The 23,459-nt window shown below is 36.1% G+C and overlaps 1 protein-coding gene across 1 annotated transcript; it reads left to right on the top strand.

The window, feature by feature from the left end:
• Positions 1–17,073: 17,073 nt before the first annotated feature.
• Positions 17,074–18,033, top strand: LOC140322208 (olfactory receptor 1J2-like). Its single transcript, XM_072398808.1, has one exon. It carries the CDS (start codon positions 17,074–17,076, stop codon positions 18,031–18,033), a length of 960 nt encoding a protein of 319 aa, XP_072254909.1.
• Positions 18,034–23,459: the final 5,426 nt, after the last annotated feature.

Genomic DNA, 23,459 nt, shown 5'->3' with positions numbered 1-23,459 from the left:
AAGATTTGTAAACTGGTTTACTAAAGACATTTACTTCAGTTATCCAATCATCAGAAAAGCATCTCAACATGATTAGGATAGGGATGGTCGAAATTCCCCATTAATCGGCACAAAATCCAAAAGTTTTAGATTTTTTTCAGTTTCTACTAAATTTGCATTTAAATCTAAATTAATATTACCAATTTATCTATTCAAAAAAGAAAAAATTTTCATGTTTTCATTTTCATTCATGTTTCATATATACTTTTTTTCTTCTTTGTCTTTTTTTATATCTATGAATATATGGAAACAGCACACAAATTACTTTAATAAAGAAGTATTACTTTAATAGGAAAAGAAACAAAATGTATTTCCCTAATGAATCTTACAAATCTCCCATTAAAGCCTGTTTCATATTCCCTTGTTTAATTGAACATTACATACAAAGGGAACAATATTACTATAACTAGAACAGTCTTTTCCAATGTAGGCACGTAATTATTTAATATTTCTTAGATAACATTCTAAACAATACAGTTGACTTTCGGGTAGATAATATAGATGCATCTTAATGCAGATTTGTGATCCATTACTGCACCATCATATTTTTTGAAATGTAATGTGTATACCTGAATTGTACCTAGTAATGGCCTCTTTGTCTTGGTGAAGTAGTACCGGACTGAGGGAGATGAAAACAGCATAAGGAACCAATGGGCCTGATTTATTAATGCTTTCCAAGACTGGATCACCCAAGTTTACCCATGACAGTCAAAATTCTCCAAGTCTGAAGATGATAAACAAAGCAGACCCAATGAGTTGTTCTCTAAATCTATGTTTATAACAAAGAACAGAGAGTGGATTGGAAAGGTGTTTTATTGTAGCTCATGCATTGGCTCTCAACTCTGGATAGACTTACAGGAGTCTCATTCACATCAACACCAATCACTGCAAGCATGGAGCTCTCATCCTTTCATTTCATACAAACTGATTCTTCTATCTGAACATCATTAGGGCTCCATCGGGCAGTAGAGAGCATCAATCTAATAGCCCTTATTTCAGTTAGAAAGAACTCCCACCAAGCTTGCAGTCCAGATCCCTACCACCCCATTCAGGAATTATTTATGTGGGTTTATAATGTTGTTGTATTTTTGTTTTTTTAGGATATGGAAGGGAAAAATGGGACCACAATTTCTTATATCCACCTTGTAGGACTGCAGACTCCTCAACCTATTGCATTGTTATTGTTTTTCTTATTTCTCATGCTTTATTGTACAACACTATGTGGAAACCTCCTGATCATCACACTGGTCTCCTACAGCAGATCACTCCAGTCTCCCATGTACTTCTTCCTCACCCATCTTTCCCTATCAGATATTATACTAGTGACTGAAATTCTTCCTAACATACTCCATATTGTTTTGATGAAAGAAGCCAAAATATTGTTTTCTAATTGTATTGCCCAGTTTTACTTCTTTGGTACTGTAGAACCTTTGGAATGTCTTCTTCTCACTGTGATGTCCTATGACAGATATTTAGCTATTTGCAATCCGTTGCATTAGACTTTGACAATGCGCCTCCAGTTATGCTGGATTTTGGTTATCACCTGTTGGATTTTAAGTAATTTAGCTGTGTCGATTGAAATTATAACTATATCAAAGTTACATTTTTGTGGACCTGGTAGTATTGACCATTTCTTTTGTGATCTTGATCCAATATTAGGTCTGGCCTGCAATGATACTGCCTTTGTTCGCCTAGAAGTCATGTGTTTGGGTGCCTTTCTTGTAGTAATTCCCTTCTTTATTATCACAATATCATATGGTTATATCATATTTACTATTTCTAAAATTCCATCTATCACAGGCAGACAGAAAGCATTTTCAACTTGCAGTTCCCATCTGACCGTGGTGTCCATCTATTTTGCTACCTTGGGCTCTGTTTATATGGTGCCAAACAAAGGGCAGTCATGGAACATTACTAAATTCCTATCTTTACTATACACTGTAGGTACCCCACTGATAAATCCAATTATTTACAGCTTGAGGAATGAAGAGTTGAAAAATGCTGTTGGAAAACTCATAAACAATTTTAGGAACTTGAATTTTAACAGAAAAAAAGAAATTGTAGTCAATGTAATCAAGTATGCAAGGTAATATCAATGTCAAGAATCATCAAAGATTTTCTTTCTTCCATTCAAATTAATATTTAGTCCAAGAGTGGGGAAAAACATCATTAAGAGATATCTCCTCCTATTTTGTCCTGCTAATAACAGTTTGCCTGACAGGAAGCAATGGAAAATCTGAAACAGAGACAGAAATCAGAACAATGCATTATATTCTTTCCTACCTTACATTGAAAAACATGACTATTATCATGTAGTGTTGGGATATTCTACCCACAAACTTAAACTTTTCTGGAAGAAAAACACTTTTCTGGAAGAAAAACACAATTCTTTCCTCCTACAAGTAAATCACACCTTTTCTACAGTCTGGAATTATCACAATGTTTTTTGTTAGTAAAACACAAACTCTGTAGTATAGTAGTACATTTTTTTAGCTTGTTATTGAAGATGTGTGTCAGAATATATATTGCCAGTAAGAACATAATTCATAAATTTCAAAAAGTTTGCATTTTATTTGTGTTTATTGAGTTTATTAAAATGATTTAAAACAAAAATCTTTTTATAATTTAACAGTATTATATTTTTTAAACATTAGGAAAATGGATCACCCTGATATAACCCCCTTTTTGTTTTTTATACTACTACTTACCTTTGCAGGATCCAGTGGTGTGTAAACTATCCCACAATAATTCCTGTGATCCCCGTGGCATGTGTTTTCGGTTGTTTGCAGATCAGCTCCAAATCCTCCGCTGCTCTTTTCCTTCTGAGACTGACAAGAATGGGTCATTTACCAGATGTTTTTAGCAAGGAAACTTGAGCACATTACTCTTCAATGCCCTGCTGTAGTTTGCTGAACAAATCTAAACAATAATGATGTAGATGTTTTGTTTTGGTTCCTGTAAAATGTTTAATGGGTTTAAGCTTTCAAGGTTGCAGATTCCACCTTGAAACTCAGATCTCTGAAAATATTTACTGATTGACCCGGCTTGATATGTCTCAGGTGTTAGGAAAAACGTGTCAGGTTCCACTGAGATGATAGTGATTACTTACGCGATATAACTATAATATCAAAACATAATATACAGTGAGGGAAATAGGTATTTGATCCCCTGTTGATTTTGTATGTTTGCCCACTGACAAAGAAATGACCAGTCTATAATTGTAATGGTTGGTTTTTTGTAGGTGTGAGAGACAGAATAACAACAAAATAACCTTCCAAAACCCAGTGCTCAAAAGTCTGAGCTTGCTGTGCATTATAATGAGTAAAATCATTACTTGATCCCCTATCAACCAGTCTGGAGACTGGCTAGGCCACTCCAGGAACCTCATGTGTTTCTTCTTGAGCCACTCCTTTGTTGCCTTGGCTGTGTGTTTTGGGTCATTGTCATGCTGAAATACCCATCCATGACCAATTTTCAATGCCCTGGCTGAAAAATCCTCTGGATCATTCAGATCTTCATGGGCAACCTGCAGACGGGCCTGTACATTTGCTGGCTTGAGCAGGGGGACCTTGCAGGGTTTGCAAGATTTCAGGCCTTCAAGGTGCAGTGTGTTATCAATTGTTTTCTTGGTGACTATGGTCCCAGCTGCCCTGAGATCATTGACAAGACCCCCCATCTAGTTCTGGGCTGCTTCATCACTGTTCTCATTATCATTGCAACTCCAGGAGGTGAGATCTTGCATGCAGCCCCAGACCGAGGGAGGTTGACAGTTATTTTGTGTTTCTTCCATTTGCGAATTATCTGGCCACCTGTTGTCACCTTCTTACCAAGCTGCTTGGCGATAGTCTTGTAGCCCAGTTCAGCCTTGTGTAGGTCGACAATCTTGTCCCTGACATCCTTGGACAGCTTTTTGGTCTTGGCCATGGTGGCTAGTTTGGTTGCTTCTGTGGACAGGTGTCTTTTTTACAGGTACTGTAACAAGCTTGGATTAGGAGCACTCCCCTACAGAGGGTGATCCCAATCTCAACTCGTTACCTGAATACAGTGAAGACACCTGGGAGCCTGAAATCTTGCTGGTTGATAGGGGATCTAATACTTATTTCACTCATTACAATGCAAATCAAGCTCTTTTCAGGGTTCTTTTGTTGTTCTGTCTCTCACAGCTACAATGAACCCACCATTACAATTATAGACTGGTAATTTCTTTGTCAGAGGGCAAACTTACAAAATCAGCAGGGAATCACAAACTTATTTTCCTCACTGTAGCACTTCTGATGTTTTAGCAGTATATGTATAGTGCCAAGTTGCCCAAATGTCATCTAACCAAATGTTACCTATCAATTATAAACAGTTTTTGTAAGTAAACCTCACTTGCTTGCCTGAAAGCCATTTTTTTACTATGGTATACTATGGTATACTATGTATGGTACTATAAGTATGGTATACTATGTCACATGTAATCTACAGGTAATGGTAATCTATTATGGTTTAAGAGAGAACCAGAGAGACCTGTGAACACTATTATAATGGAAGAACAGTTGGGTAATGCCTGTACTCTAGTCCACAAATTAAATTTCAGGAAAACTTTAAAAAGCTTCTCACCCATTGGCATACTACTCTAGAGAAACTGCATGGATGGTTTCTGGGTATTTCAGCAAGATGTAGACACAATGGTCCATATCTGGTGGGAATGTTCCTTGATAAACCCATTTTGGGAACAGGTAGTATGGATTAGCCAAACCATTAATGCCTACAACATGGCCTTTCCCCCACTGGCCTGATTATTAAACATTCAAGATGAACCTTTGAAGAGATTCAAGTCTTCTCTACTCATACATTTAATAAATCCAGCTTGAAGCTTGATCTACCTGTTTTAGAAAAGGACAGTTGTGCCTACGATATCACTCTGGCTCGCCAAAATAAATAATGTATAAACTCCTTAGTTTTTTCTTCGTTATCCACACATTCCTACTACTATAGTGTTTTCTTACTTAGGAAAATACCTCCTTGCTCTTTGTTCATTGTTCTTTCATTGGACCTGATTTATTGAAGCTCTCCAAGGCTGGAGAGAATACACTTTCATTTGACCAATTATATTTGTATTTTCATTCAGTTAGTAATTTTGCATATTTTGGTAATCTGAGTATACTAAAAAAGATAAAATGTCAAAATAAGTGCACAACAAAGCCACAGCTATCACACCACATTCTCTGAATATTTCCCTTTTTTTTTTTTTTTTTTTTTGGAGATCTTGGCCCTACTACTTTCTTACTTTGATTGTTCAACTTCAAGTGACATTAGTAAGCTGTCTTTTAGATGGCAACCCATTCTTTATCATCATCATCATGTCATGTATTTATAATATAATCACCATTTTAATATCCCAACACACAGAAAGTTTTCCCAACATACAGCCCCTACCTGTCTGTTGTTTGCATTTATCATGGTACTATAATTGTGTTCATTTGTTATCTAGTAGAGGACAGCCATAAAATCTTACTACATCCCTTTCATTGCTGAACACTGTGGTCACTCATCTAATGCATCCAATTATATAGAGTCTGATAAAAAGAGAGTTAAAAATTACTAAAAAAAAGTTTATAAGCTCATCAACCACTGGTTGCAGTTTGATGAATTGAAAATTTGGTAAAATAAAAAATATGTTGACACTCAAATTATGTCTGTCATAAATTGGATTTGCATAGTAAATTACTTTATTTAAATTTGGTAAATTTAAGGAAAAAGTTTTTAAAAAATAAAATAATATAATAAAAAATAAAATAAAATAAATGGGAGATATCTGTTAATGATTGTAGAGTAGGATGGGTCTGATTTACAGAAGAGGTTGGCCATTGAATTGCACTGAATATTTACTTACTTATCCAATCATAGGAAAAGCATCGGAACACAACTGGGTTAAAAAAAAAAACAGAATAGGAAAAGGTTTGTGGGAAATTATGCGTCTTGGTATTCTGATTTACTAATAAAGTTGAGAATCTTCACTTAATTGAATCTTCACCAAACACAAGCAAAGAATCTGAATATGATTAGGCTATGGATGATTAAAATATTTGGTTTGTTTTTCATCTTTTCTTTAAATATACATTAACCTCCTGGGCGGTTCATTTCTGTCCGGATTTATATGTCTAAAAGTGGTACATTGTTTTTCATGAAAATTAATTTTCCAAAATATTATAATGGTATGACTATATTAAAGTTTTAAACACAAAATCATGTCAAAATAATAAATTAAAAAAAAATAAATATTATACTCAAACTAATCAATCATACTGTAAAATAAATGTTCACAAAAGACAATGTACAGCTTTTACACACATAAATCCACTGTATTGCATTTAATACAGTTATTTTGTATTGAAAGCAATACAAATAGATTTTAAATTCCTGCCACGCCCCGAACGGAAAGTCCGCACGTACCGACGTCACCGGTGACTCATCAGATGCAAAGAATGTCGGAGGAAGCGAGAAGACGAAGATCATGAAGGAGGATGCCAGTGGATCAGGTAAGACTGAATTTACTATTGTTTTACATTGGTTTAGCTACTGTGAGTATGACTCGGGGTTACCGCTCTCAGCATCTTTTTTTTTTACCCCGAGTCACACTCGGGGTTACCGCTCGGCAGGTAATTACAGAATCTAGGGCCACAATTTTTTTTATTGTAGTCTTTAATAAACTGTAAATCGATGATATTTAAATTGGTAAAGACCTTTGTATGGTACCATGATTGTTTGAGATGTTTCAACCTTGTTTTTATACTTTTTTTTGTTTGTCCTTTTTTTCCTTTCTTCTTTATCATTTTTACATGTACTGGCTTCAGTATAAGCATTACTTCATATTTTTGAATTACTTGCCTTATACTGGAACACTGATGGACCATGCATGCTTAAGGTATACCTAAATGGCCATTCATAGTGCGTGATTTATTAAAGCTCTCCATCCATGAAGCTGGGTGATCCAGCAAACCTGGAATGGATTTAATAAAAGTATTTTGCTATTTGTTAGCAAATGTTTTCAGTTCTGGACCATCCATTCCAGGTTTGCTGTGTCACCCAGCTTCATTGATGAAAGTGTATCCCATCCAATCTTGGAGAGCTGTATTAAATCATGCCCATATTCTTCAACAGGGGTGCATATGAAAGGGTGGCAATACAAAAGCTCTGCTGGGTCACCATATTGCAGGAAGTGTCTAAACGTCTAAATGTAATACTTGGTAATTCTGTTTGAACATCCAGACACTTTAATGTGTACATAAACCCTAAACTTTTTTTCAAGATAAACTGCTCTATTTAAAACCAAGAAAAAAGTTTTATTGTGACATATACTTGAAGTTATTTCTTATCTTTCTTTTTTTCCTTTTTTATCAACAGCATACAAATTGCTCTATTAAAGAAAAGTTTCTCTGAAATAAAATTATTTCCCCCAATGAATTCCAGAAATCTCTCATTAAAGCGTTTTCATATTCCCCTGATTAATTCAGTTCATTTGGCTTACATATAAAGGGAAGGAAATTTCTATAACCACTACAGACTTTGCCAATGTAGATACGTAAATATTAGTCAAGATCCTCACCACCTCATTCAGGAACTATTTATGAGGTTTTACACATGTTGGATCTTTGTTTTTTTAGGCAATGGAAGGGAAAAATGGGACTAAAGTTTACTATGTCCACCTCTTAGGACTGCAAACTCCCCAACATTTTACATTTTTGGTATTTTTCTTATTTCTCATCCTTTATTGTATAACAATTTGTGGAAACCTCCTGATCATCACACTTGTATCCTACAGCAAATCCCTCCATTCTCCCATGTACTTCTTCCTCTCCCATCTATCCTTATCAGATATCATATTAGCAACTGACATTCTTCCTAACATACTCCATGTTGTTCTGATGAAAGAAACCAAAATATTGTTTTCCGATTGCATCGCCCAGTTTCACTTTTTTGGTATAGTAGAAGCTTTGGAATGCCTTCTTCTTACTGTGATGTCCTAGGACAGATATTTAGCTGTTTGCAAACCATTGCATTACATTTTGTTAATGCGTCCTGAGTTATGCTGGATTTTGGTAATCATCTGTTGGACTTTAAGCAATTTAGTTATGTTGATTCAGACTTTAACCATATCAAACTTCAATTTTTGTGGGCCCAATAGCGTTGATCATTTTTTCTGCGATCTTGGTCCGATATTAGCTCTGGCCTGCACTGATACCACCATTGTTCATCAAGAAATCATCTCTTTAGGTGTTTTTGTTGTTGTAATCCCTTTCATTATCATAATTGTATCATACGGTTATATCATATTAACTATTTCTAAAATTCCATCCATCACAGGCAGACAGAAAGCATTTTCAACTTGCAGTTCCCATCTGACCGTTGTGTCTATCTTTTTTGCTACCCTGGGCTGTGTTTATATGGTGCCAAACAAAGACCAGTCATGGAACATTACTAAATTCCTATCTTTGCTATACACTGTAGGTACCCCATTGATAAATCCCATTATTTACAGTTTGAGGAATGAAGAGTTGAAAAAAGCTGTTGGAAAACTCATCAACAATTTTCAGAACTTAACTTATAACAGAAAACAAAATTTGTAGTCAATGTAATCAAGTATGCAAGCTAATATCAATGTTAAGAGTGAGGAAAGATTTTCTTGCTTCCTTCATTCAAATTTATATTTAGGCCAAGAGTGAGGAAAGATTTTGTTGTCTGAAACATCATTGAGAGATATCTGCTCCTATTTTGTCTTGCTGATAACAGTTTCACCTGACAGGAAACGATGGAAAATCTAAAACAGAGACAGAAATCAAAAACTAATGCATTATATCATTTCCTACCTTACATTGAAAACATGACTATTTTATCTGGTGTTGGGACATGCTATCCACACACCTTTATTTTTCGGGAAGAAAAACACTTGGGCGACTTGCTTTGATTTCTTGGTAAATGCCCGGGTTTCATCCACTATGGGTTCAGTGAATGTTCACCCAGTTTTCTGAATCCATTCAATCTGCACTCTACAATGTTGATTTGGCAAAATTTAAAAGCACTCTTCAAGCAAGTTAGGATCAACATAAACTTCCTTACAACTGGTGAATAAAATGTTGGGTAAGACCAAAAAACATTTCAGGGCACTTCTGGTGGCTTTCTAAAATAACAGTATTGTAGTTAAACCTTTCGTTTTTTCCAAATATTGTCAACACTTTTTGCATTTCAATTTTTGGTTATTCCTTCTTAGTTTTTTAAATCATTTGTAAAATGAATAAAATTGATTTTCTTTTCTTTCCTCCTATAAGTTAATCACGCCTTTTCTACAATCTGGAATTATCAAAATGTATTCTGTAGTGTAGTAGTACATTTTTTTAGCTTGTTTTTGGAGATGTTTGTCAAAATGAATGTTGCCAGTAAGAAAATAATACATGAATGTCAAATTTCATCCTGATATACACCTGCAACACTCTGGGAAATCTATACTACTACTTATTACTTTTGCAGAAACCACGCTGGCTTGAACTTTGGATTGGAATGAGCAGCAAGGATTTCAGGTGCATTCTTTTCCTTCAGCTCCACTGGCTCGGTCTAGCTGGTTGCCCATGAGCTACTCTAATTGTCCCCCAAATCTCACCCAACAATTGGTGCCACTTTGACTGCATTTCATAGGACAAAAATTTTTCTTGTGTTAGCCACATCACCGGATTTACTGACTCCTCTTGTTGGCAATAAAGCATTTCCACCTAGGTTAGAGATAACATTTCTCCAATGCTCTAACAGCTAATTGATGGCAACACATTTCCTTTTTGGTTGTATTTGCAGATCCAACACTTTAGAAGATTATTGGTAAGTGTGTGATCTCTCACATCTTCTTTCTTGTTTGAGATGTTATGCAAAAGGGGTAAAACGTTTGATATACTTTATTGCATATTTACAAGAATGAGAGATACATTATAATGGTAGAACAGTTGGGTAATGTATGTATTCTAGTCCACAAATATTAAATTGCAAAAAAACTTATATAAGCTTCTCACCCATTGACATACTACTCAAAAGAAACTACATAGATGGTTTCCCAGATATACAGTTAGATGTAGACACAATAGTTCAAATATACTGGGAATGTTCCTTGATAAACCCATTTTGGGAACAGGTATTATAGATTAGCCAAAACATGAATTCCTACAACAAGGCCTTTTCCCCACTGGCATGATTATTAAACATTCAAGAAGAACTCTGAAATCCTCTGCGATCACCTCTAGTGCTCCTGGCATCGCAAACAGGAGGACTCCTAGGTCTGAATGCAACTCAGGAAACCCTCCTGTTTTAATTTCCTCTTCTGATGGTTTCGCGAAATCGGTTCGGCGAAATTTCGCAGAACCATTGGAAGTTCAAGGAAATTTTTGCGACACTGCCAGAGGCATTCTCGCTCATCACTAGTAATACTTTGATTAGAGTTGATTCTGATGAATAAGTCAAGAAAACGTAACTGTATTTTACTTTTGTCCATAGTAAATTTAAAAAAAAATCAGTCAGTGATTCAGGACCTGTACAAAAAAAGAAGCATGTCATCAATAAACCTTTTCCAATACAGGATTTTTGTTTTAAATTTATCTGCAAGATGTTCTCCCACTGACCCAAAAATAAATTTGGAGGGAGGGAGAGCACCTCATTCCCCTGGCAACACCTTGTTGTTTTAAGTAAATTTTACCATCAAAGTTAAAGATGTTGTTGGTAAGGATCAATGTCAGAAGTTCGATTTTAAATTTGTTTTGATCTATAGGGTACGCTTTTTGGAGCCATTCAGAGATGGTATGTATGCCCAGCTTGTGTGGTATACTGGTATACATCAATTGTAACGATCTATGTATTTAGTGAAACTACAATGTTGTGCGTAAACTGTCATGCACGGAGAGACGGGACCACTAGGGGCGCTGCGGCTTGTAGGGAGCTGGTGTGAGCCCTGAGAAGGGCCCAGGTGTGGAGTTTAAGCTGTAACCAGGTTTTCTCAAGAGCCCCTGATGGTGAGGGTGTTGCGCTGCACGTTACGACCAGGTTGCAGTGCTTGGGCACACCAAGGTGGGTAAGCACGGTACAAAATCATAAGGCAGGCGGATAGTCGAGGAAAGCCGGGGTCGAGACAGGCAGAAAACAAAAGAGGGGCCACTGCAGGCACAGGCAACACTGGAAGCAACAGGCACAGGAGACTCAAGGATATCCACAGACAGACAGGAACACTGGAACAGCACAGGGAAGTTGCCTGGGAACCAACAGACTGGACAACGAGGAGTTAACGCAGGAGCTGAACAGAGGAAACACTGAATTTAGCCACAAGTGAACAGGAACTAGCTCATATAACTAGGGGCTCGAGACATATTTCACGAACACAAAATACAGTCTGTGAGCTAGCTAAAAAGCCGGGGCTGATCAAGAGGCTATTTCCTGATTGGCCAGCAGAGTGGACGGAGTTGATCAAGCATGGAAACAGAGGCAAGCCCAGGGACAGAACCGCAAGCATGCGCAGGAGAATGAAGTCTGTGCTTTAGTGAGGAACAGGTAAGTGTGACATAAACTTCAAAACATCAATCGTGTCCTGATAAAATGGGGCAGTCAGTGGGGCATTAAAGATTCTTGCGCACCTTAGGGAGTACATAAAATGTTGGAAGAATGGGATGTTAAATCTTCAAGAAGTCTTTAGTCTTTGAGTCAATAGTGTGATTGAGATAGGCTTGACCAATCAAATCATGGTATTGTTGTTTATGTTGGATAAGTAGGTTTCTGGAAACCAAGCGGTACTAGTCTTTATTTTCTAAAATATTTATACAGATGTGTTTGTAGTGTTCCTTGTTTAAAATTACTATATCCCCCCTTTATCTGAGGGTTAAAAAATTATGTCTTTCTGTTGTTTAAGCTTATTGAGGGCTTGGTGTTTTTGTGAAATTAGTATCCTGATGTTCCATATTTAGGTTGCTCCTCAGAATTTGCTCAGTAATCGTGTCTATGAAGGTTTGTATATGTGGGTTTAGGGATAGAGGTGGATAGTAGGAAGATTTGGGTTTCTTAGTAAGTAAAGCTGAGGGGTTTTGTTCTGTAATCGGAGGAATATTGTGTCTGGTGAATCCTCACATTATTTTCTATTAATTGCATATGCAGGTCCTTGAGGATTTTAAAATTGTGAGTGTTGAAGTTTTGATAAAGTGTGGATGGAGGGCAGGGAGATTCTTGGGATGTTTTGTCATACATAACCTTAAGTGCAAGGTTCCTGGCTAACAGGTTTAAATCCTTAATAGGTTCAAATTTATCCATATTTTGTGAGGGGCAGAAGGATAAGCCCATTTCGAGGACTTGTATTTCATCATCAGATAGACTGTATGATGACAGATTGATTATCTCCATTTCACTTGTTGTTATATGGGAAATTTGTCCAGTGTGTTGTTGCGATTGGTGGCTGAGGGATTGTGTCTTTGGAGTGGTTGTAAAAAAGATTTGTGGACCTTGGGAATGACGTCTATAGATTCATAGTTGGCACATGTTGCTCCAGGGGTTGGATTTTTGCTTAGGGAAGTGTTAGTTTGGTCTGACAATATTGTAGATGGGGATATTTGGAAGGAGATGTGGGATGGTTTAGTAACTCCCGGTGTAGGTTTCCCTACTTTCTTAAAAGGTGAAGATGGTGGGGGTAAAGAGAGAGTATCCCCTGGTGGAGTAGGGTTATTGAAGATAATCTCTAAATTGTGGGAATAGAGGAAGAATAATTTGGGAGATTGGTGTGGATTGGGAATGTGGTAGGAGGTATCCCTTCAGGATCTTGTAAGGAATCTCGTGTGTCATTAAGAAATGTTTTTTTGTGTTGTTTTCCAGTAATGTTAACGGACTCAATCTGTTGGTTTAGATTGTCAACTAGTGGTATTTTGGAGGGTTCCTCTTGTTGTTTGTTGGTGGTTTTTCCTATCTTTGTTGGTAGTGTTGGGTAAGGTTGATTTATTCCACTTGTAGGCTCTTTAGTTAATGAATGCCCACTTGTCTCCTTGAAGCTTCTTATCTTTTTTATTGATAATCGCAGTATTAAATTTCTCTGATTTAGTTTTCAGATCATTAAATTTATCAGAAAAAGCATGTAGGCGCATATTATGTAAATGGTGAGATTGTAATTGGTATAGTTTATGGTCTATTTTCTTGATCTCCTCATCATAATAGTTGATCAATATTTTCATTAAATCCTCTAAACATTTATTCAGGGTTTGTTCCTATGGGCTCAAATTTTTTCTATGTTCTTAATGTTTGGGAAGAGTTGTATCCTTAGACCAAAAGGATTACAAGCTTCTTTAATGTATTTGTGGAAATAGTTAAAATTCCAATATAGTTGTGATTTTTTCTCTAACCGGTATTTAAGTTTCAAGTTTAGAGTGTCTATATCTGACTCGTTGCGCTTCATGGACTGACATTTGTCCTCAATTGCTGACAAAAAATCTTCTCATTCTTTACCAAGTATATTCATTCCGGGTGAAGAGACTTCTACAAAAAGGGTACTCCAAACATCTGCTTAAACAATCCTATAGTAAAGCTATAGTAAAGTCATGAAAGGGAGGATTTAATATTTAAAACTAACCAATCCAACACTAACTCTCAAGCCCCAACTAGACTCATCACTACATTCAACCAAAATCATGAATTCATCTACAAAACTTTAAGTCACAATTGGCATATTCTCCAGTCTGACTCCAAGGTCAACAAATGTATTAGCAACAAACCACTTATCACATATAGGAAATCCAGATCCATCAAAGACCATCTTGTGTCGAGTCACTACCTTGTAGATGCAGGTGACTCGAAACAAAACCTAGTCCAAGGCACTTTCAAGTGTGGCAACTGCAAACAATGCATTTGGATTAAAAAAGAACTTAAATTAAAAATTAATTAGATTAAAAAAAACTTAGTAACTACCTTACCCAATTATATGGACCATCGGCCAAACCACTAGAATAACTGCAAGACAGCAGGTGTGATTTACATGATTACCTGTATTTGTGGCTCATTTTATATAGGAAAGACAGCAAAGACATTCCATAGAGGTAGGAAGAATTACCACACCAGTATGCCACCACGTTGGCACACATAACCAATATGATGCACGGCCCCTACAGTTCTCTGGCCTTGAACACCTACCTATCAGAGAGGTGTCTAGACCTAGACAAGAGATTATTACAGTGTGAAACTAAATAGATAATAAATTTAGGGGCCACCCAACCACCTGGCCTTAATGACACTGTTAGTTACAAATCTTTTCTTTTATTATGAGATTATTATTATAATACATTTTTATCTAGATACAGCCTCTACTAAACTCCCATTTATATGTCACTAATTCCATCCCTGCACTCCCATGTTCTGATCTTTTCACATCAGCACCTAAGTAACAAATTGATTAGATTGTATTTTTTGTACTAGTAGTATATTACTGAATGTTCTGTATATGCACTAAATATGTTTAAATATACCGCTTACAACTATTGCGATGTTTATGTTACACCTTATTTGCTATTTCAACGATATTGATTCCAATTCTATGTACATACAGATCACAGAGACTAGATAATAAAAAAGAAAGAAATCAATGTACACATACAGACCGCTAAGCTTGTTTAATATCACATCTCTGAAGAAGCCCACTCGTGGCGAAATGCGTCAGATTCTATACAGCTTAAGCTGTGTTGTTAGGAACACATATGTATAGTTATTAAGTAACCCATATCCTGTGCAATGTTAAACAGGTATTGGGTATTTACTTGCTTGTATATTTGTCTCACTTTTTCAAAGTCGTGAGCCGCAAACCTTTCTTTCCTCTCCCTCTATTTTCAAATTTAAGCCAATTTAAGAGGTGGCTCATGGATACTGAGGGTACAAGTAAAAGGACAATACCTTTTTCATGTTCTGAAAATCAGTACACAAAGCAGTAAACAGTAAATTCAGTATACATCCACAGTGGTCAAAAACTTAAATCCTGTAACTAAAATTGATAAGAGTGTGTGTGAAGTACTGGAATGTACTTTGGAATAGTCTAGGATACTTGGAAATTTGTACAAATTAATCTAACCATTTCCAATTAGGGAACATGGCATACAATATTAAACCAAACTCCAAAATAATACACAGTAAACCAAAAGTCATATATATCTACAGGTAGATAAAATCTGGCCATAGATAATACAGATCCTTCAGTTTCCCGGCACAAATAGCTCTTAGCTTCTTCCTCCAAGAGAAAGCAATTCCAAATCTGGAATTTTCAGAAATTCAGCACTATTCATGTCCGGAGGTTGCCGGATTTTTGAATGTGAAGCTTATATATATATATCACCCCTATACATATAATAAATAGTAAAAGACATTAAACTCACATGATCTACAATTCAGTGATTCGTACATGAACTGGTGAGCCCCATCAAAGATGTAATGAGGGGGATATCAGATACAGTGGTAGCTGCCTATCCATATAATAAATAAATACGGTAAGTAATGGAAATAATAGGATGGGGAAAAGAGTATATAGGAAAGAAAGTTACTTCTAGTAGACTGTGTATGGGAAAAATTAGATGTAGGTATTTGTAATAAATTTGCCAAAAGGATTACCAAAAGGGGGGAAAAGAGTGGGACATCATAGCAGAGTATGTGACTGAATGCTGGTAAGAAAAAGCAGAAGTGGTATACACAAAATAAAAAAAAGCTAGTACCTGATGATGGTATGTGACAAAAATGTAGCATGCCAGGAGGGAGATAGGTCTGCAGCCGCTGCCTTCCCTAGTGTGTGCAGAATCATGTGGGGAATAGCAGGGCCTGCCTTGTATTCCATGACGATGGTGGCGTCCTGTATTTGCGAATGCGCATGCGCCCGCTGGACCCAGGGGCTTGTGCGCATGCGCACCTAGGCTATGCTACTCAGGGAGATGAGAAACACCCTCCTGATCTCTGGCTCTATACTCCTGTCCCAGAATGGGATGCTTATTGCGGTGTAGTGGATGCATCAGTGGATGTATCTATATGGGGAAAAGAGGGTCGGGGCAATGGATCCGCCACCACTCACCACATGGCAGCCATCAGCCAACTAGGGGGGACGGGGCGTGGGTTGGTGGAATAGAAGGATAGGAGGCCAAGGGGTTGGATGGGATACCCCTAACTCAATAGTCCTGGTGCTATAAAAAGAAGTCAGGGAAAAGGAGCTAGAATTCAAATACAGTGAAAGATGTCCATATGGTGTCAAGGTCATAGGTATAGAGAGCATATAGGAGAGTTGTTAAAAGTGAGATAAAAGTATGGATTCAAAAGTGAGCAGACTCTAGAAAGAAATAAAATTGGGAAATACCAGATAGTTCGGTGAATATTTTTGCCATTTTAAAAATGTAATTTGCCAAATTTATTTGCAGAATCCATGAACATGGTTTTGTCACCAAAGTCAGGGGGATCAATGCAAACATGTAACAATTTACCAAAATATATTTTTTCTGTAATTGAAAGTGTAAGCATGGTTTTTAAACTTTTTTAATGGACATGAGTATATTTGTACTAAAAGGCCAAGTACAAGGTAAATGAATACCAAGTATTAATTTACCTAAGTAAACCCTAACAATACACTGCTCTGATCAAAAGCAAAAAAAAAAAAGATTTGATTCTGATATATCCTAAAAGTTTTTTTCCTAGTTTCTTTTTTTTTTTTTAAACAGCACACACATTTCTATAATAAAGAAAAGTTTTTCTGAAATAAAGGTAAATTTCCCCAATGAATTCCAGACATCTCTTGTTAAACCTGTTTCATATTCCCTTGTTTAATTCAATTTATATGGCTTACGTATAAAGGGAAGAATATTTCTATAACCACTACAGACTTTGCCAATGTATATATGTACATATGAGTTGTTAGTATTATTTGGATTTTGATCTTATTTTTAAACTCTCACCAAGTTCATAGTCCAGATCTCCACCAACGCATTCAGCCATTATTTATGAGGTTTTACAGGATTTTAGTTTTTTTAGGCAATGGAAGGGAAAAATGGGACCAAAGTTTCCTTTATCCATCTCTTAGGATTGCAGCCTCCCCAACATTTTATATTTTTGGTATTTTTCTTATTTCTCATGCTTTATTGTACAACAGTATGTGGAAACCTCCTGATCATCACACTTGTATCCTACAGCAAATCCCTCCAGTCTCCCATGTACTTCTTCCTCTCCCATCTATCCTTATCGGATATCATACTAGTGACTGACATTCTACCTAACATGCTCCATGGTGTTCTGATAAAAGAAACTAAGATATTGTTTTCTGATTGTTTTGCCCAGTTTTACTTCTTTGGTATCGTAGAAGCTTTGGAATGTCTTCTTCTCACTGTGATGTCCTATGACAGATATTTAGCTATTTGCAAAGCATTGCATTACACTTTGATAATGCATCCGCAGCTATGCTGGATTTTGGTTATCATCTGTTGGATATTAAGTAATTTAGCAATGCTTATTCAAATTTTAACCATATCAACCTTCCATTTTTGTGGGCCCAATAGTATTGATCATTTTTTCTGTGATCTTGATCCGATATTAGCTCTGGCCTGTACTGATACTACCATTGTTCACCTGGAAGTCATGTCTTTGGGTGTTTTTGTTGTTATTATTCCCTTCTCTATCATCATTGTATCATATGGTTATATCATATTCACCATTTCTAAAATTCCATCTATCACAGGCAGACAGAAAGCATTTTCAACTTGCAGTTCCCATCTGACCGTTGTGTCCATCTATTTTGCTACCTTGGGCTCTGTTTATATGGTGCCAAACAAAGACCAGTCATGGAACATTACTAAATTCCTATCTTTGCTATACACTGTAGGTACCCCACTGATAAATCCAATTATTTACAGCTTGAGGAATGAAGAGTTGAAAAATGCTGTTGGAAAACTCATCAACAATTTTCGGAACTTGCCTTTTAACAGAAAACCAAACTTGTAGTCAATTTAATCAGATATGTAAGGTAATATTTATGTCAAGGTTGGGAAAGAATTTTCTTGCTACCTTAGGCACTATTGAGAGATATCTCCTCACTTCCTGTCCTGCTGACAACAGTTTCACCAACTGACATGCATGATATCCTTTCCTTCTATACTATAAAAAATACTACTTTTTGTATTTTTTTTTTGGGGGGGGGGTCACTACATGTGTGTAATGGATGCAGACTAGTAATTACTTAAAAATACATACTCAACCTGCACAGTATTAGAAAGAGAAAGAATGTTTTTGATATTGATATCATATATGTTTGGAATGTACTGGTTCTATTCTTTATGTTTTTTTTGTTTTGTATGTCTCATTAATGTTTGGTATATATTTAACACATCAATATTTCACTGATTGTATCATTTGGATTACTGTCTGTTCTGCCTATTTTTGTTCTGAAAATATAAAATTAATTAAAAAAAATGTTTAAAAATAAAGGAAAAAGAAAGGGTAATCTTGGACCAGACCTACGCTACTCAGCTTCTTCAGGGAGATAGAGAAGAGTCTAAGGAATAACAGTGTCTCTCTGGACTTTGTACAGTGCTGCCTAATATGATGGTGCTATATAAATATTGTCTAGTGATAGTAGTATAATATATTGCATTGAAACAATAAATAAAATTAAATAAATTGCATGATGCAACCTATCAATGTTTTGCTTATACCAGTATCAGCAATTTTAGCAGTATGTTTGTCACTGTTAGATATATTTATTTATGGTCTGTTTTTGTATTTAGACAATTTGTCCCACACTCTTCTTCTCTTTCATGCCCCCTCTTTTTCATGTTCTCCATCCCCCACACTAACGTCTTCTCAGTATTCTCATTCTCTTTAAAAGCTTCTTGATTTGAAACATTCATTTTATTCACCCTCAGTTGTCACCTTGTCAGTGATATATCTGCCACATTTACACCAGTATATAACTTTAAAATATTCTACACATTTTTTAGTAACCGCCCCCTTACCCTTTTCTCTTCATATCTCTCTCCCTCGTCTGTCCTCTTCGCAGTCTTGTGGAGGACAAAGCGCCCACAACCTGTGAGGCACCTTCCTTCTGATATGTGCTTTGATGTTTTATCCACAATCTTCATTGTGGATCATTGAACCCCCATCTGCTGGATAAGGGGAGGTTAAATAGTGTGTGATGGACGGGGGAGCAGGGTAACCGGAGGGGAACTTTTGCGCATGTGGGGTTGGAACCTGTCCCAGTGCATGTGCCCGAAAATCACAGAGACACCAAGCTCCCCACCTATTTGAGGCGGGAATGAGACTCACACAGCCTCTGGCTGTCACTGGACACCACTTCAGCACACATTTTATCTGGTTGACTATCTATTTCCCATTGTACATCTCAACGTAATTAATTAACAATATTTTCTCTATTTAAATGCTCAATGCTAATTATTTAATTATTTATTAGAATTATTTCACACAATAATGATATGATATCATTATAATAATTTAATTCTCACAATTAAAACTCAATTTTATGGACCGTTGTTTGACATCTTGGACCAATCCTATGACTTTTTACATCTGACACCACCATTGTTTTACTTGCAGTGATGTTGCTAATTGCCTTTTTGATGTAATCCCATTCTTTATCATTTTAATAATACATTTATATTATATTCACCATTTGGTAGTTAGTAGAGAGCAGTCATGGCATCATACTATATTCCTATCATGGACATACACTGTAGTCACTTCTGTCATGGTTCCAATTACCATACAGTGGAGAATAAACCCAGATTTTTTTTTTTGGCCTGACATTGTAAAATAATTTACATTAGAAAAAGCTTATACTTGGGTAACACTTAGTGGCATGTCCTAGAAGTGCATTTGTCTTTGGGTTCACAGAGTAGAGCTATCAAAGATAATCAATTTATAAAACTTTAAAAATGTTTTCACAAATGTTCATTTAAGAACAAACGACTCATCATAACCAACTCAAAAGTAAAACATAGTGAAACACATAAGGGGGCAATAGGTGAGCAGATTAAGCCCATGTAATTTATTTTGTTCCCCCTTTAAAAGAATGTTTTAAAAATAATACACCATGGGTCTACTTAGTGACATAAATTTTGTTTCTGTAGATTAGTTTTTTGAATGTTAACAGAGACAGCGGCCACATTTTGTTCCCTAGTTTTATTTTCAAGTCAATGTAGTTTTCCCCTATTTTAATTTTTTTAATCTTTTGGCATGTCTTTTTTTTTAACTGTTGTCTGCTTGTATTTCTTTTGGAAAATATTTAAAAAAAATAATACTACAAAAAAATTAAGATAAGTTGTACAATTTTTGTAGGAAAGGACATGATTTACTAATGAAATAGGCTGATTTACTAGGGACATTGAGAAAGATTATTCAATTGTAATAATATTCACCTACCTTACTTAACTAATCGTGAAAAAAACTGTAGAGAGCAATTTGATTAGAGATGGTTTTATTTAATTTGTAATATTTAATTGTTACCTAAATAGAGTCTGTGTTTATACACGATTCAAATTGCTGGATAGTATCCTCCTGTAGTGACCTCCTGCGTAACAATCTCTTGCCATCTGTGACATTATTAGCGTTTGTTGCCCACTTTGATTAGGACACATCAACAATTATGATAATGCACAAAAAATAGCAAGTAATCCATCATACCGAAGTCAAAGTTTTAACTGTTGCAAATAAAAATGTACTACTTTGCTTTTGCAAGTGTACATAGATGCCTAGTATCACTTTAAAGCAGACCTATCACTTTTTTTTTACTTAATAAGAAACAGAAGATAATAACTTTATATAAAGCAAAACATTTATTTTACAGCTGTGGAGGTAAAGACTGAATGGGAAGCCCAGACCCTCATGGGTTACCTATGTCATGTATCCCAGAAGGCCTTGAGCTGCTCATTTCAAGCCTCGAAATGCCCCTTCCAGGAGCTTTTCCTGCAATGAAAAACAGTGTGCATGCCGAGACACTTCTGGTTTTTATATTTACAAGAGAAAACATTTGCTGAACTTGTTCCTCAGCAGTATGAAATCAGCTGACATAGGCAAAAGCTGGAAGACAAAGGAAATGATGGCCGTGCCTGGTGGCTCCTCTACACTGGGATACAGAAGGAATCCAGGACACCGCAGGACTTTAAGCATGACAATGTGTGGAAATTTCCCAATAATTAGGCTTTTAGCAGATCCTTTGATCCTCTTGTGTGCTTCTTCTACTCAGAGCTCCCTGCATTGGATATTGCACTAATACCTGATATTATTTCTAACATTTGGGCTGTTTCTGGCCATTTTGATACACAAAAACAGTCCCAGCAAGACCTCCCGGATATATTTTACAGATAAATTATGAGATTGGTAGATTACCTAAATGTTTTCAATTGTTTGCATTTCCTTTTTGGCTATGATGATTTTTAGGTTCAATCCTTATTATTTCTTTAAACATATTAAGGTTAGTTAACACAAAAATCCCCCCCAAAAAATTACATTGTCTTAAAGCTGAACATAGTAAATTAAATAATAATAAATATTAAGGGGAGGGTAGAACCATACACAACTTTCCTAACTATATTTCAACTTTGATTTACTGAAAAACTACTTTTTAAATTAAACTTTTTAAATTAAATATTTCACATGTTCACATGTTCCCACAAATCCCTCAGTCCAACTGGGGTTCGCATTTTGGTGGAAATACTATGTTCAGGGGCTTTACCAATAAATTGCCGACTCAGTAACATACATTTTCAGCATGTTAAAAATTATTCTAATTTTCCTAAAAATTCTTTTACTTACGGAAATACTATTTTAGTGGCAAAAACTCAGAAAGTTATTCACCCAAATTACCTTATCATTCTTAGTATTCTTACATATATTTTTGATACATAATAAACTTTTACATTGTATATTTTAACTGGCTGAAATAAATTCAACATTTTAAGTAGTTTAGACTGCAACATCTGAATTTTAAGTGGTAATAGGCTTAACCACCTGAGCGTTACACTAAGGTCTAGATTTCTGTACCAAAAGTGATCCACTGTTTTTCATCAAATTTTTTTTTTAAATTGTAGATCTGTAACTTACAGAAATATGTCGGAACAGGGGTTCTAGTAGATAATATGAATATAAAAAATGTATTTACTTTTATTTTTTTTTATTTTTTTGTATTGGATTGGATACCGGAGTTTGTATTCAATCCAATACAAAATGAGCGTTTGAATTTACCAGTTATGTACTTTGTATTAATTTTATATTATTTTGTATTGGACTGGATACGCAAGTTTGTATCCAATCAAATACAAAATATAAATTTGAATTTCCAAGTTATTTACTTTTATTTTATTTTTTTTTATTTTTTGTATTGGATTGGATACGGGAGTTTGTATTGAATCCAATACAAAATGAATGAATGAGTTTCTATTTGAATTTCCCGCACACGGGCCGAAGTCATCACGCACGCACGCAGGGAGAAGCCTTCCATTTTTTTTCTCCGCAGGACGGCTTCTCCCTGCAGAGATCATCCGGCGCTGGACGAAGACGGACGTGGACGATCAGCGGGACCAGGTAAGATGCCGGCCGGTATACAAGAACTCAAAGCACAACAATCACAACATATTTTTTAAAATCTTCCCCCATCCCCATGTCCCAAATAACCAGGCATATGTTTGGTAGAAATTGTCCAATGTCAGAACAGTTCAGAACTTTAAGATGCACTGTGAGAGACACCAGCCACAAGCATTGTACATTGTGGCTAGACAGTATTGATACAGATTGGTTAGGACATTATAGCAGAGAGAAACCCTTAAAATATGCATTGGTGCAATAGAATGGGTTGCAAACTCTGTGGTACAATGAAGAATGTTGAAATGTGATGTCTACGCCTGACAAATCCCTCCATTGCTACTGTTCTGCCTCTCACTTATACCTTTCTTCTTCTCCAAACTGTGGAACCCAGAGATGTTCTGCCAGGTCATCATACTCCTCATCACTAGAGTCCATGTTACAGTAATTTCTATCCATTGGAACATCTGTGCACCATACTGTTTCCCCCCCGGATGTCCCCTTACTACTGACGATTGAACTGCCCAATTCTACTTTACATGAACTTTCATGAAATCAATATACATTGTAGTCAATTTTAGAGTTTAAGTGTTGTTGAAGTGTTGTTTGTATAGTTCAGTGGTCTTGAAAGTGCCTACATTGAGGGAACTATATTGGACCTGTTCTTGTGTCAGAATGATGGTGAGATTCTGTTAATGTCATTTAAACTAATTGCCTGTTGTATCATCAGTGCTTAGTATAAACTTATGTAACACCACTCTGGTGTTAGATCCTTTTAAGTGGGGAGTGTGTGGCTGTGGAGCCCTCTAGAAAGGCCTGGACTCAGATTGTCCTTT

Source organism: Pyxicephalus adspersus, chromosome 2 (assembly GCF_032062135.1).
Source record: "Pyxicephalus adspersus chromosome 2, UCB_Pads_2.0, whole genome shotgun sequence".
Taxonomy (NCBI): domain Eukaryota; kingdom Metazoa; phylum Chordata; class Amphibia; order Anura; family Pyxicephalidae; genus Pyxicephalus; species Pyxicephalus adspersus.
Note: the sequence above shows the minus strand (reverse complement) of the source record. Positions and strands in the feature narration are given on the sequence as shown.

Bases quoted from the DNA above. Each gene is read 5' to 3' on its own strand.
- LOC140322208 (XM_072398808.1), top strand. From the start codon at position 17,074: ATGGAAGGGAAAAATGGGACCAAAGTTTCCTTTATCCATCTCTTAGGA.